The 14,618-nt window shown below is 49.4% G+C and overlaps 6 protein-coding genes across 6 annotated transcripts; 5 read left to right on the top strand and 1 right to left on the bottom strand.

The window, feature by feature from the left end:
- Positions 1 to 1,371: 1,371 nt before the first annotated feature.
- On the top strand, positions 1,372 to 2,788 carry FTJAE_4408 (uncharacterized protein; the record flags this gene model as incomplete). Its single annotated transcript, XM_037350809.1, has 2 exons — positions 1,372 to 2,235; positions 2,285 to 2,788. 2 exons carry the CDS (start codon positions 1,372 to 1,374, stop codon positions 2,786 to 2,788), a joined length of 1,368 nt encoding a protein of 455 aa, XP_037208373.1.
- A 488-nt stretch (positions 2,789 to 3,276) lies between these two features.
- FTJAE_4409 (uncharacterized protein) lies at positions 3,277 to 3,990 on the top strand (the record flags this gene model as incomplete). Its single annotated transcript, XM_037350810.1, has 1 exon — positions 3,277 to 3,990. One exon carries the CDS (start codon positions 3,277 to 3,279, stop codon positions 3,988 to 3,990), a length of 714 nt encoding a protein of 237 aa, XP_037208374.1.
- Positions 3,991 to 4,334: 344 nt separating this feature from the next.
- On the bottom strand, positions 4,335 to 6,318 carry FTJAE_4410 (uncharacterized protein; the record flags this gene model as incomplete). The annotated part of the gene is made up of 3 exons (XM_037350812.1): positions 4,335 to 4,697; positions 4,757 to 5,203; positions 5,278 to 6,318. 3 exons carry the CDS (start codon positions 6,316 to 6,318, stop codon positions 4,335 to 4,337), a joined length of 1,851 nt encoding a protein of 616 aa, XP_037208375.1.
- Positions 6,319 to 7,733: 1,415 nt separating this feature from the next.
- Positions 7,734 to 8,968, top strand: FTJAE_4411 (lactoylglutathione lyase; the record flags this gene model as incomplete). The annotated part of the gene is made up of 5 exons (XM_037350813.1): positions 7,734 to 7,780; positions 7,840 to 7,868; positions 7,973 to 8,409; positions 8,461 to 8,743; positions 8,793 to 8,968. The coding sequence occupies 5 exons, from the start codon at positions 7,734 to 7,736 to the stop codon at positions 8,966 to 8,968; spliced, it is 972 nt and encodes a 323-aa protein (XP_037208376.1).
- Positions 8,969 to 9,967: 999 nt separating this feature from the next.
- FTJAE_4412 (phosphoglycerate dehydrogenase) lies at positions 9,968 to 11,677 on the top strand (the record flags this gene model as incomplete). The annotated part of the gene is made up of 1 exon (XM_037350814.1): positions 9,968 to 11,677. One exon carries the CDS (start codon positions 9,968 to 9,970, stop codon positions 11,675 to 11,677), a length of 1,710 nt encoding a protein of 569 aa, XP_037208377.1.
- A 957-nt stretch (positions 11,678 to 12,634) lies between these two features.
- Positions 12,635 to 14,512, top strand: FTJAE_4413 (uncharacterized protein; the record flags this gene model as incomplete). Its single annotated transcript, XM_037350815.1, has 4 exons — positions 12,635 to 12,904; positions 13,012 to 13,132; positions 13,179 to 13,848; positions 13,894 to 14,512. 4 exons carry the CDS (start codon positions 12,635 to 12,637, stop codon positions 14,510 to 14,512), a joined length of 1,680 nt encoding a protein of 559 aa, XP_037208378.1.
- Between the last annotated feature and the right edge of the window lie 106 nt (positions 14,513 to 14,618).

Here is a 14,618-nt window from a genome sequence, read left to right on the forward strand (position 1 = left end):
GAATGAAAGAGAGTCTGGAACAATAAGACACGGCGGAAATGGGAGGGATGTTTCAAATGAGAGGAGAGTGCCTCGGGCTAAGGTAGTTAAATCGCAATATAATCCAGCATTGACTTGACTTCAAACAGGAAGGAGCGGAGATCAGCATCTACAGCAAGTGTAGGTATGTAACGCTACGAGGACCCTGGCCTTTAGTGGCGCCATTGCCTGCAGGTACCAAACGCCAAACGTTGAGAGCATTATCTTGAGGGTTCATCGAGACCAACGATTGGCTGTGGAGATTGCTGCGGCGCAGAAGAAGGCCACTGTCAACAAGAACTCAGTGGTTCTGAACCTATTGCCTCTGTCGGGCCTCGGATGGAGAAGACTGGGCATTGCCGCTGGTGTTGGCTCATTTCTCTTGTTTCAGTGGCTGGTTTTCTTTATCCTCCAACCGCCAACTGGAATCTTGACGGCCCAAGAAGACGGCGCGACCAATCCCACGGCCCCAGACACTAACAGCGAATCAGCGCGATTAGCCGCTGTGTTCAGCGGTAATAATTCTGGATAACAACAAAGTCGTGTAACCAGAACAGACGAGGACAAGAACAGCACATTATCAAATGAAACTTGGATCGGTGCTCCCGAATTCTCGAGTTTCAGCGTGGTTGCATCGCAACAAATCCCCCAATTCTCTCGGGTCACTCGAATGGGTGAAACGTGCTAATAGTGGTCGGGTTGCCTCCCCCGCGTCAATCCATGCCAGAAGCACCGAGACTGTTGCACACAAAGTTGAGAGCTTAACTTGGTCGCAATCTTGGGTCTTCGGCATTTTAGAAACCCGCTTGTATGTAAATCTTCATTTCCCGAGGAACACCATAATCGGCATCGCATGACTTGACAAGACGAGGTGCTTTATCGATCAAACAGCTACTGTAACTTGCCTCGGTTGCTTTTACCACAGCGGCCACAATGATAATTACTGATTGCTGGCTGTTGGCTGCCTCAAATATTGAGAAATAACGCAATTGACGGCAGTTGGCCATTGTGGGCTGAGTATTCACCCATGACGTTATAAACTTTCCCATCACACCTTTTCTTTGTTCGAAACAACTCTAAGGGGGTCGTGCGAGCAATGGTCCTATACTTGAGACTAACTACTACTTTGTTTGGATAGCGCAAACAGCATCGCATTCACTCGAACAAAGAGATGAGGCAATCATTGGCTTCATCCAATATGTGTCGGAGTTGGCTTCTTTGTTATCTGTTCCCGCCCCAGAACGGCGGCAGAGGTCATGACAAGAGAAATATTTACTCTCAGAAATATCTTGAACATCTCATCTACTACATCTTCCTCTTGCCTCCAGTGAACACGCCGTCTCTGCCGTCATCATGACTTCCGAATACTCGTCGAATCCTGATATCAGGATGTTCGGTAGTCCCGCCACAGAGGTTGAGAAACCAACATTTGAGCTCGTCGAGAAGGTCAAGAAGAACATCTGGATTGTCACGAGGAAGGGAGACCCGCGACGAGAGAAGTATCTTGCCAGTCCTAGCAGCTCTTTCGGAGTGAAGCCTGATGGTACTGTCGATGTCACAAAAGCACATCGAGAGGCTGAAGCTCTCAACACACTTCTGTCGACCCATAATCAAGCATACACTATCCGCCAGATCCTCAATCACGAAAACCTCATTTCCATCGTTGGTGTCATAGAAAATTGGCCTTTCAGCAAGTCACAAACATCTGACATTGTCCCGGAAAACAATGTCCAGATGCTCGTCTGGGACTTTGGTGATGCTGGTAACCTCAGCGCTTTGTTCCGCCATTATCCCTGCACAAGTCCTGAGTTCTATCTACCGGAATCTCTTTGTTGGCACGTTCTGCGATCTTTGATTCGCGCAGTGACTTATCTCCATGACGGGAAACGACTGGCTTACCGGCCCGAGCAACTTGGTCGTCATATGGTCAGGGAATGGGTTTCTGTAAACACCGATTGGTTCCCAATTCTGCATCGTTGCATCGAGCCTATGAATGTTTGGCTTCAGCATCCTCGAGGCAATGAGACCTATGGTCAATGCAAATTGGGCGATTTTAGCAACGCAGCTGTCACATGCCACGTTGTGGATGATCAATTCGATCCTGACACTATTCACTCAGACTCGAAGGGGATGGCATTAGCTACAAAGGAGGGGATGTGGCGACTGGAGGATGCTCGATCTGACCATCGTGTCCCCCCGGCGTCGATTCCGAACGAGGTTGGTACTCAAAGCTGATCAATAACCACCACTAACTCACATACTATAGGGAGATCGACCCTATACCCTCGGAGATGAGTTGTGGTCTATTGGTGTGACGATTTTCACCATGATGACTGGCCAGGCTCCAACTTACTACTGTGAGGAGTGCGGTTGTTCACATGTCGCTTTTTGCGCAGACGGTGGCTGTCTGGAGAAAGAGGCCACTGCAAAAGGATGTGGCTGCTTGCTTGGTGGGTGTGAGCATATAAGCCAGACGGAATGTAAAGAAGAGGTCTCAGGATGGCCCGATTGTCCAGCTTGGCATAATTGCTCCGAGTTCACCATCAACATCCATTCGTACCTTGCACGAGCTCGTTACACCAAACCATTGCGTGCCATGATCATGGTAATGCTGGGATACAACCCTGCACAGAGAATTGAACCATGGGTTAGAATGGCAGAGGTTGCGCAGATGGTGGAGCTCGCATATGGACAGTGGAAGCAAGAGACTGAGGAGGGGAGACTCTACGTGGATGTTGAGGATGACCTACTTCAGAGAGCTACACAATGAGAATGTGAGTGAGCAGAAATAAGTGTAGTGTGGCCTTTTCTCCATATATTATTTGTTATTGATAGTACTCTTGTAAACCGAGATAATTTCCTGGTTGCCTCACAATAATCATGTTCTTTGTCATGAACCGGGCTCGAATTAAAGGTCCGGCAATCAAAGAGCCAATGATCTTACACGACTGCATGTCAATTTACAGAGCCAATGAGATAAAACCAGTCACAAGCTCTCCACTTCGGGTGCCCCGCTATCAACAAGGCTTGAACAAGTTGAACCTGGCCTGGATCCTGAGCCGTTTCCCCATTCCACCTCAACACGTATCAAGGCTTGACCCTTCTCTTCCAAGCAACGAGCGGGTCTTTTCTCGTTCTTGTATAACAATCTAACCCTATTCCCCTATTCTATCGAAGATTCACGTCAGTTTCTGCATTCGGAAAAGTCCGCAAAGGCTATCGACTTGTCAGTCGCCAATCGCCAATCGTTCAATCACCATGTCCATCTCCCACCCAACGCCTCCTCTTCTCCTCACAAAGCGCCTTACGGCGTTCCTCAACGCGAACCGAACTCCCCAGCTTCCCACGCTTCTTCTTACAAGCCCTCACGGCAAGCTTCTCGCACACGCAAGCCCTCATCCTGTAGCCGCTCTTCGAACACATGCGACCGTTGCCGCATCCCTCCTCGCCATACACTCCACCTCGGCACCTGCCCTCGCTGCGTCTCTGCCCGGTTCTCGCACACCCGATCCGATCGGAAGCTCGCCACCGGAAGAGGATGACCTCGAAGATGAGACAGATCGATTATCGCAAAGCCAGCAGCTCGACTCACACAAGTCTGGCAAGGGACGTGGCATCAAGCCTGCTACCGTCACGGTTCAACTTACGAGCGGTACTGTCGTGATCCGTAGGTTGAAGTGCGGTCTTCTCTTTGTCTGCGTCGGACCCGCCAACCCAGATGCCACAGAGCATGGCGTGCTCAATGTGCATGATCTCCATGTTCCCACTGGCGAGTCATCTCATGTTGGTAGTCCAGATGGAGCGGACAGTATTCTGAGCACTGGTGGACAAACAACAGCTAGTCTGGAGAGCACTGCAGGCTCTGCCGCTGCAGTAACTGCCCTTCGCCGACATGCCACCGAGCTAGCTCGTTGGCTTGACGACAAGCTTGGCACGCTCACTGTTCCAGAGGAGGGTGTTGGCGTGGAGTAATGGCATCATATTTAGTACAAGCGAATTGGCATAGACGGCGTTGGGATTAATCTGAGGGATAATCAAGGAGTGATCTGAGAAAGGCTTCTTCTTAGGCGTTAGGGGCTGTCTGTTACAGACACGGCATTTATATAATCAGAGACATTGATGATACGTAATATTTTCGCTCGAGATGAGGGTATTAGAAATAAAGCCGCTTCCAAAGACTGTATGTTTGAAGACCCCATACCAATCCGTTCCTAAATAACGCCAAAGCTCATAACGCCTCCATATGCTTTTAGTTCCATGGTGCAAAGACTCGATTCCTTCGAGGCACTCCAATATTCCCGAGAGAAAGAAACAGGCTACTCTATACTCATACGCATGATCCCATCGTGAGTATCAATCATTCCTTGGAAACCAACCCGGCCTTTGCTGTTTAGTCGTCCTGCCGCAGAGCTACTGCCGGATAGGTTTCCTGGTGTGCTGCCGGCTTCGCTTGGTGCACTACTGCCAGCCTTATCGCCGCCGTTACTACCGGGACGAGAACCCCACGACATACCATCTCGTTGGAGTGGACTCTGCATGACTGGTGAATTGTGAACGCTCATGCCAGGGCTCACAGCTCGGCGTTTGAAGCTAACAGGATCAAAATCATCGTCCCGGCGACGCTTGCTGTTGATTCTTCTAGTTATTTCTGCAGCAGTTGGTGGTTGAGTACCGCCATTCTGCGGGGCCCAAAACATTAGTTTGTTGTTTCTTTTTGACCAGACAAGGGTGCACTTACAGTAGCTCCACCAACTGACGGTGAGTCCATCGCCACGTCTTCGCTAATGCCAGAGGATGAGCCTCGAGGAAGAAAAGCGGCAGGAGGCGGTGTAGTTCTGGCGCCGCCTGTGCTACTCGACTCAGAAAATGTGTCCCAGAACGTCTTCCCTTTGGAGTTCTTGATAGCATGTTGCTTAAAACTGCTAGAGAGACCCATGGATATGTCGCCCATGATATCATCCTCGGGTACGTCGTTCAGGCCTTCTTGCTGTGTCAAGTTGGGTGAAGAGGGTGCTGTTGTTGATTGAGTTGATTCCAAGGCCGGTTGTGAGATCCTGGGCTCAAGCTCCATGTCGCAATCACGAACTTGTTTAACAACTTCGGCCTCTCGACGAAACTCAGACTCGGCGGGAGTGCTCTCTTCCATGAGCGCAGCACGAATGCGCGCGAATCCTTTTGTCTTGGGCTGTACCGAATTAGTTGCGCGCTCGTATTAGTCTGATATAAGTGACTTGCCAAAAGATTTCCCCGTCTTGTTACTACCCTCCGAATGACATTGCGCTGCCCATCTCCAAGCCCGTCCACATCGCCCATTGCTCGTGTCTCATCGGAATCTGCACCAGAAATGTGCAATTGATTAGCCTGCCAACTGATGCTCTCGCGACGGGCTCGAGAAGAATTAGTTGGTGGTGACTTGGATAGAGATGCACCACTGAATCCCAGTCCCAAGGGCCCACGAGCCTTCTTCTTGGCTTGTTTGCGGGGTCTTTGTCGCTGTTGGAAACTCATGAGGCTGCTCATTGCAGGGGATCCAAAGGTCCCACCAGACCCTTGGGGACCGAGAATTGGACCAATCTTATGGACTTGCGGAGTTGTTACGTAGGTCTCGTCCATGTCCTCATCCATCAGGTCATCGTCATCAGAGGTACTTGACGAATCAGAGCCAATCGCCTGGCTCCCAAGCGAGCTGCTGATGTGCATCTTTTCCTGATTGCCCATGACGGACCACAGAGACGTCGATGTTTGTTCCGGGCCGGCATAATGACTTCTTCGGCTCGGTATGTTCATAGCCCGGCCACCAGCGGTGGGCGATGAATCGGGAGAAGACTGCTCGGCGAGGGTCGAGTGATGCAGGCTGGTAGCGGCGCGAGAGAAGTCGAGGCCACGGGAGCGACGAGGAAGTATATTGGTAGGAGATGCGTATATCTGGGAGTGGTCAAGTTTAGGTGAGAGAGGTGCAGGTTTGACATATGAGTTCGCGGCTGGTGGAGTAAATTCTCGAGGAGGCATCTGTATGGAAAAGCCACGGTTGGAAAAGTTTGGGCGCCGGGGCGTCACTGGCTGGGGAGTCGGAATACTAGTGTCGTCTTTTGAAGTCCGTCGAGATGCCTCGACGATGCGTGGTGAGGGAGAGAGTCGAGAGGGGGTTCCTCCTCCATCGGACATGGACCGCGTTTTCGTCAAGGGCGACCGGGCCTGGGCTTCCTGCAATCCAGCAACCTCCTGATATCCAACAGCCTTCAAATCGTCCATGATGGCTGAGTCCTCATATTCGCCCGCAGTATTTCGGAATCGATCCATGATGGTTAGAGTGTTGCTTTTGCAGACGGTTGCGGTTTCGAGTTGGCGGTCACTATTGCTAGCCTTGAACGTAAATTTGATCAAGGGGCAATAGCTTAGATGAGGATAAATATATCATGGCATTAATGCTGTCATGTGGTGAGAGTTGAGAAAATAAACCTTAAAGAGAGGGCGTAAAGTCAAAGAACGCGAGGTATTGCGATGAGTGGGCGGCTAACTACCTAATACTGACTGCAGCAACCTTGAGGTGAGTAAATAGAAATCCATCTCTTTTAGGTTTGGCTGCCCAGGGCCGCTAAATTAGTTCCACAGGCTGTTGGCGGCTGAGAACGGCCCCTCAGCAGTGAAACACAGAATTTGCTCATCGGCATGGATACGATTATATAGTCCTTGATTTTCTTATTTCCAGTCATGGCTTTGCTGTAACAAAAACAGTCTACAAGGTATGGTACTTTATAGCCTGGCTTCGAATATATACAGTTAATCTTGAGTTTATGCGGCACGGTACGAGTCTGCAGTGCTCACTACGTGCTTACAGCAGTTGGCCTGGGTTCATTGACGACATATTCGACAAAGGTGCATAAAGGTGGGTTTATTTTTTGTACGGTTCATACAATTTGATGTCTCAAAAGGGGATAGGCAGTGCAAAATCAGCATCATCCCTTATATCACTAAGCTGGGACCTAATAAAGCATTAACTGGCATCTATGTATATTGTGTAGGAATATGATGCTACCGCTTGTTGAAATGGAAGTCTGTGTCATAGTGAATACATTGAGAGAAGGGTTGAGTTACCATCTTATGACAATAGGTAGCCAATGGACCTTGGCTATGAAACAATGCACATTCGCGGCATTAGGACAAGAAGATACCCACACCTAATAAAGACCAGCTTATCCTAGAAGGGCCTGTAACAGATGGGCAGTTTCTCCCAGTTCCGAACATACGTATGCATTGTCGTTCCGAGCCCGGCCAGAAAGAATACCTCCAATCTACCCTACACAACACCGTGTTAATAAGTTTTGAACTTACCTTATGGTGCCTCTTTCATGATCAACAACTACAGGAGAACTGAAAGAGATCTTTTGACATAATTGAATACCAAGTGATTGTAGCTGACTGCGTACTGTAGTGCTATAGAAATTGTGATCTCTCTGCTTCTACAAAGGATGCTTTGACGTCAGAGGTGGGGTTAGTTACCGAATGGAGGGGCATTACTCAACGATCCAATGTTTCGGCTATCATGATAAAACCCAATAACTGCTCACAGACTCAATCCATACTGCACAAAAAGCTCAATGAACTTTGCAAGAGCCACACAGCGCATCAGGTCCATCCAAAACTTTCTTACTAGACAGACAGTTCCCCGTATTCCGGTACCTGCTATTGCTGCTGGACAATCCAGATTAGTCACCATGGCTTCAACTACAGATACCAAGAACTACAAGTTCAACCACTCAATGTAAGTGTAGATCTCCATGCATCTTCGATAGGAAAGTAGTTACTAACTCGGTCCAAAAGGATCCGAGTCAAGGACCCCAAGGCTTCCGGTAAGTCAGGCACACCTTGATGTCCACAGCCCTGATCATCAAGTCTCGCCTTAAGCTTAAATTGAACAAACTCACTACCTGTGCGAATATTGACCCAAATACAGCTAAATTCTACGAATTCCTTGGTATGAGCCTTGTGAAGAAGCTCGAGTTCCCTGATAGCAAATTCGACCTCTACTTCTTTGGCTATGACTCTCCTAATGCCTTGTCACACAACAAGAGCACTTTTGACAGACAAGGACTTATCGAGTTGACTCACAACTACGGCACTGAGGATGATCCTGAGTACAAGGTGAACAATGGTAACCAAGAGCCTAACCGTGGTTTTGGCCACACCTGCATTGCCGTCGACAACATCCAGGCTGCCTGCAAGCGTATCGAGGATGCCGGTTACAAGTTCCAGAAAAAGCTGACAGATGGACGCATGCGAAACATCGCCTTTGTACTTGACCCTGATGGCTACTGGGTCGAGGTGGTTGCCAGAAACGATTACAAGCAGACAGAAGATGTGAAGGAGACTGATGTATCAACCTACACTATGGTTTGTTCACCATTCTTGTCGATCTTCTAGAATATGTAGCTAATGATCTAGAACCACACCATGCTTCGTGTCAAGGATGCTGAGAAGTCCTTGAAGTACTACCAGGAGGTTCTTGGCATGTCTCGACTGCGCACCCTTGAGAACCCTGAGGCCGGCTTCAACCTTTACTTCCTCGGATACCCTGGCGATCAGCCTTTCCCCGAAGGCCAGGATGAGAATACCATTACCCATCGGGAGGGTCTTCTCGAATTGACATGGAACTATGGTACCGAGAAAGACGAGAACTTCCACTATCATGACGGTAACAGCCAGCCTCAGGGATTCGGCCACATCTGTGAGTTAATATCTGTATAGGAGAGCATGCATGAAGCTAACAAATTTAGGCGTTTCGGTTGACAACATTGACGCGGCTTGCAAGCGATTCGAGGACCTGAACGTGAGCTGGAAGAAGAGACTTACAGACGGCCGAATGAAGAATGTTGCCTTCTTGTTGGATCCTGATGGCTACTGGATTGAGCTTGTACAGAATGAGAAGTTCTCTGGCAAGGAGAACTTCTAGATGCCCGTACATGCATATTCTATGACAACGGAACCCTATACCTCAAGATTGAGAAATCAAACTCAAATGATCTCGTTAAACAAGGCCAACAAATCTGATATGTTTTACCGCATAAGAAGGAAAATGAAGCCAATCAGCATCATAATGCAGAACGAGCGATACACAATGTAAATGGCGTGGGGCAAGCAATTGATCTCCGGCCGTTTTCTCCCACAAGTTAATAAGGCTCTCATCGTACAAATAGTCTTCTTGTACCTTGATAGTTATAGCGATATCCATTTCTGTTGGAGACCAATTACTTAATAGCGCCCTCCAATAGAGGATGGCTTCGAGAATATCGATCCAGGCATTTGTACACATTGAGACCATATCCCAGGTTGACCGGTGAGCCATGTTGCCGTGTTTTCGCCCGTCATGTACCAGGTGAGCGTATCCAATGCAACTAGACTTCTTTGCCCGGCAGACACGGGTCGTTTCCAGCGGTGGCACTGGAATGCAGTAGTTGAACATGGAGAAATGAGGGGTTGCAGCTTAGGCTGAGTCTGAGATACTGGTGCCACACTAAAGCTCGCTCAAGCTTCAAGCTCCACGGACATTGATGGTTACTCTCTTGGTGCCCCGCCATATCATGTACCGTGCCGTAGTACTCTGACAGTAATCACAATACTTCACTCGCCGCAGAGAAACCACCCCCGCGCCAGAGATCATTACCTCCGTGGGGTGCTTGCATGGGAGGACAGACTTCTGCATCTCAATCTGCCCGTTCTTATTAAGGACTTTTACTTTGAGAAACGGTGGCCAAGGCTGATCTGGGCTCCTTGGATTGGGTAGCCAAAAAGGTGGCGGTTATCTGTCTCATGGGAGGACAAAGACAAGAGGGGGACGTCATCTCGATCTTTTTACTTATACTAGGTCGTGTGCCCTCTCACTTGAACTTGTATTTCTTAGTATACACACCGTCTTTGCAAGTACTTCAGAATACCACCTACTCGACTCACCATGTCCCCTTCAGCTACTTTTGACACAACTTCTACTGGCCACTCAAACCGTCCTAAGATCCTCGTACCTGAAAAAGTATCTCCAGATGGACTGGCTTTACTAACCCCTCACTTTGACGTTGACAGCCGCAAAGGGTTAACGGCCCCCGAGCTTATCAATTTGATCCCTAACTACCATGGCCTGATTGTTCGCTCCGAGACGCAAGTTACAGCTGAAGTCGTCCAAGCTGGACGGAAGCTGAGGGTTGTTGCTCGGGCTGGTGTTGGAGTTGATAACATAGATGTCCCTGCTGCAAGCGCCCAAGGCGTTATTGTTGTGAACTCTCCTTCAGGCAACATCCTTGCAGCGGCAGAACACACTATTGCACTCCTCCTTTCAACAGCTCGTAATGTGGGCCAGGCAGACAGCAGTGTCAAGGCTGGCCGTTGGGAGCGAAGCAAGCTCGTGGGTGTTGAAGTTGGCCGTAAAACCCTCGGCATCATCGGTTTGGGCAAGGTTGGAATGAATGTCGCTCGCATGGCCATAGGTCTTGGTATGACAGTCAAGGCAGTCGATCCCTATGCAAGCACCGACATGGCTCGTCAAACAGGCGTTGAGCTGGTCCCTGGGTTGGAGGACCTGCTTCCTGTGGTTGACTTTCTGACCATCCATACGCCCCTGCTTGCTACAACGCTGGACTTAGTTGGTGAGACAGAGTTCAAAAAGATGAAGAAGACAGCTCGTGTGCTCAATGTTGCACGCGGCGGTGTGTATAATGAGGAGGCTTTGATAAAAGCACTTGATGAGGGATGGATTGCAGGGGCGGGTATTGACGTCTGGTCCTCAGAGCCACTGGCCCCAGATTCAGCAGCAGCCCGGCTCAGTCAACACCCCAAGGTTGTGGCGACACCTCACCTGGGAGCCTCAACGGTGGAGGCACAGGAGAACGTTTCAATGGATGTCTGCAAGCAGGTCCTCGAGATTCTTCAGGGTGGACTTCCTACTAGCGCTGTCAATGCCCCTATTATCATGCCGGAAGAGTACCGTAAGCTGCAACCATCTGTGCAGCTTGTCGAAAAGATGGGTCGTCTCTATACGCAGCACTTTGTGCGCAGTAAAGGAGGCATGATAGGGGGACGTCGATTCGAGCTCACATATCACGGCGACGTGGCTGGCATGACCAACACCAAGCCGCTGTTTGCTGCCCTTGTTAAAGGTCTCGTGTCCACGTTCAGCGACTCGCACATCAACATGGTCAACGCAGCACTCATTGCCAAAGAGAAAGGCATTGTGATTAGTGAGACGCGTTCTGGCGATTCGCCTTCGACTTATGCCAACCTGGTGACACTACGTTCATACCAGGCTGGCAGCAGTGGTAGTGAGCAGGTGATTGAAGGCTACGCGAGTGATGAACGAGTCTTCATCTCCAAGCTGGACAGATTCAATGGTGTGTTTACACCGGAGGGAACCTTAATTATACTGCACAACTATGATGAGCCTGGCAAGATCGGGGGAGTAGGGATGGTTTTAGGTCAGCATGGGATTAACATCAAGTTCATGCAAGTGGCCAGTCTGGATCCCGAAGCTACTAAAGGAGCCGATACCCCGCCTGACCCGAAAGGCAACGAGGCATTGATGATTCTTGGTGTTCTCGGGCCAGTGAGTGGTGAGGTCTTGGAGGACTTGAATAACTCCCCAGGAGTTCTTGATGTTGGACTGGTCAAGCTATGATCACGGTGCTGGTTAGTCGAAGGACGTGAGGATACCATTCAACATGCTCAGGGGTGGCAATGCAATCGTGACCACAGCTACGGAGTAGGAGTGCTGGCGTAGAAGAAAAAAGATAAAATAAACCTTTATTATGAGTCGATTATCACATGCTCTGCAGAAATTTCTAGACCTAAGCTTGGTGCCAAAATGATTAAACTAAAAGTCTAATGGATCTATTCTAAACTTACATACACAAATCTTTTTGTCATTTAGTTACCTTATAGGGATCCTCAAGTTTTCTTGCCTCTCCCTGGCAATCCATGGATGAATTGATTGTCTTTGTCATGACCTCATCCGGGTTTTAGCTGGGAAACTAAGGGCAGCGTAACGAACGGTTTTAGCTTCTGCAACGTCAAGGTTTTAGTGGATTTTGTCTACTGCATTCGGGATCTGGACCTGGTCTAGTGGACGCCCCCACCAATAAAATCGTCCTCTCCTCCCTGGCAGTTCCCCTTCGTCATCGTGCTCGCGAGTTAGATGACCCATACGGAGTATCATCCAAGGATAAGGTAGCTAATTCCAACCCTTCCGTCCCACTTCTTTTGCCTCGTCGTTCTTGTTCTTCATCAAAGCTCACCTTTGGTGCCAAAAGGTTGGATTTTGACTAGGCGAAACGAGGCAAAAAAGACTTCAATTGTCCGAATAGCTTCACGTTCTTATCGACAGCATCTCTTCAGGCTTTATCTTGACCCCGAGCTCCCCTGTCTCAGCCACATTCCGGTCATTATCGTGTAAGCTTTGCCAAGGTCGCTTGCGCCTATCCGTCGGAGATTGATTACCTTGGCCTGCTTTGAACGCGTTCATCAACTCAATCTGACCTTCGAAAATCGACATTCGCGGTCTTCCCGCCTCGCCTTGCGGTGACGAGATAACACATATATCTACACATTCGATATACGACATACACATTCCGTCACAATGGCGAACGCTGGACGATACAACTTGGGCTCAATACGCCCGGCTGTGATTGGTATGGGCCGAGTCTTTGGTGCGAGCTTGACGGCTGTCTCTGCCTTTCCAGTTGACACTAAGGGCCACCATGACGCTGGCGAAGAGGGCGGTTCCAGCCTCTGGGTCCTCGCTGTTGCCTCAATGGTTCTGGTTCTTCTTGGTGGTGCTTTTGCTGGATTGACAATTGCGCAAGTTCCCCTCCCTCTTGGCGATGCGCGACGCATGCTGACCTACCCAGTTTGATGGGACAAGACAGTATTTATCTCCAGGTTTTATCGGGCGATCCCGCGGAATCACAGTCTAAGAATGCGAAACGTGTGTTGAAATTGTTAAAACGAGGAAAGCATTGGGTTCTGGTCACACTGCTGCTATCCAACGTCATTGTCAACGAGTCACTTCCCGTTGTATTGGACCGAACTCTTGGAGGAGGTGTTGCTGCTGTCGTTGGCAGTACTGTTCTCATCGGTATGTGAGATATAATAGCTCTGGTAGGCTTTGCTAACCGCAACAGTTATTTTTGGTGAAATTGTTCCCCAGTCCATCTGCGTTCGATATGGTCTTCCGATCGGCGGATACATGTCTACCCCAGTTCTTCTTCTTATGTACCTCACCGCTCCCGTTTCCTGGCCTATTGCAAAGCTTCTCGACTGGATTCTGGGTGAGGATCATGGTACCTTGTACAAGAAGAGCGGACTGAAGACGCTAGTCACCCTCCACAAGTCTCTGGGTGAGATTTCCGAGCGTTTGAACCAGGATGAGGTTACGATTATCACGGCTGTTTTGGACTTGAAGGACAAGCCTGTTGCTGAAGTCATGACGCCCATCTCCGATGTTTATACGCTTGCCGAAGACCACATCCTCGATGAAAAGACTATGGATGATATTCTATCCTCCGGGTACTCGCGAATTCCTATCTATCGTTCTGGAAATCACTTGGACTTTGTTGGCATGCTTTTGGTCAAGACACTCATCACCTACGATCCCGAAGATAGAATCCCCGTCCGCGATGTGCCTCTCGGCGCAATTGTCGAAACCCGCCCTGAGACCAGCTGTCTGGACATCATCAACTTCTTCCAGGAGGGCAAATCGCACATGGTGCTGGTATCGGAATTTCCCGGTTCTGACCATGGTGCCCTAGGTGTTGTTACTCTTGAAGATGTGATTGAGGAATTGATTGGAGAGTAAGTTGACAATCTCGCTCATGACGAATGTGACTGACCAGACAGGGAAATTGTTGACGAATCCGATGTCTACGTCGATGTACACAAGGCTATCCGACGTCTTACTCCCGCACCACGAGCCCGCCGAATTCATGCAACTGCTGCGGCAGCCGCTGCAATGGCCACTAAGAAGGCCCCAGGCGACTCTATTTTGGTCGATGTTGAAGAACACGCTGAGGAACACCCTCCCAATGTTGAGACTGCTTCTTTCCACAGCAATTATGAAGGAGGCTTCCACAATGCTGCCAAGACTGCTATTCACATGAAGCGCCGGACCTCTGATGGTGGCATTGAAGGCACCCCAGTTGTTGTGAAGGCTAGTCTAGATGAAATGAGGTCTCAACTTCGTCTTGGACCTGCGAACCGAGCTGCGAACCCCCGCAGCAATACCCGCAGCCTCTTCAAAATCAAACAAGGTCTTGGGGCGAGCCATACGCCCCCCAACGATGGCTCAAGACCTGCCCAGCCGCGCGCTGCATCCCACATGGGCTTCACAAGTACTCATGGACAATCGCAGGCGCGGACTCAGGGGCATGAACGAACACCGTTATTAGCTGAGGATCACGAAGAAGCTATCGACAGTGATGAAGATGACCACGTTCATAAAACAAATGGTCGGCATTAGGGGGCCTATTTAGTGGTATGGATAACGGGGTCTGATGGAATTGTTTCTTAGGAGTGGCATATCTAAACCAGGGCCCTTTATTGTTGGACACAAGGTAGGGTTTAGT

The sequence above is a fragment of the Fusarium tjaetaba genome (assembly GCF_013396195.1).
Source record: "Fusarium tjaetaba strain NRRL 66243 chromosome Unknown NRRL66243_c0000086, whole genome shotgun sequence".
In the NCBI taxonomy this organism is placed as follows: Eukaryota; Fungi; Ascomycota; class Sordariomycetes; order Hypocreales; family Nectriaceae; genus Fusarium; species Fusarium tjaetaba.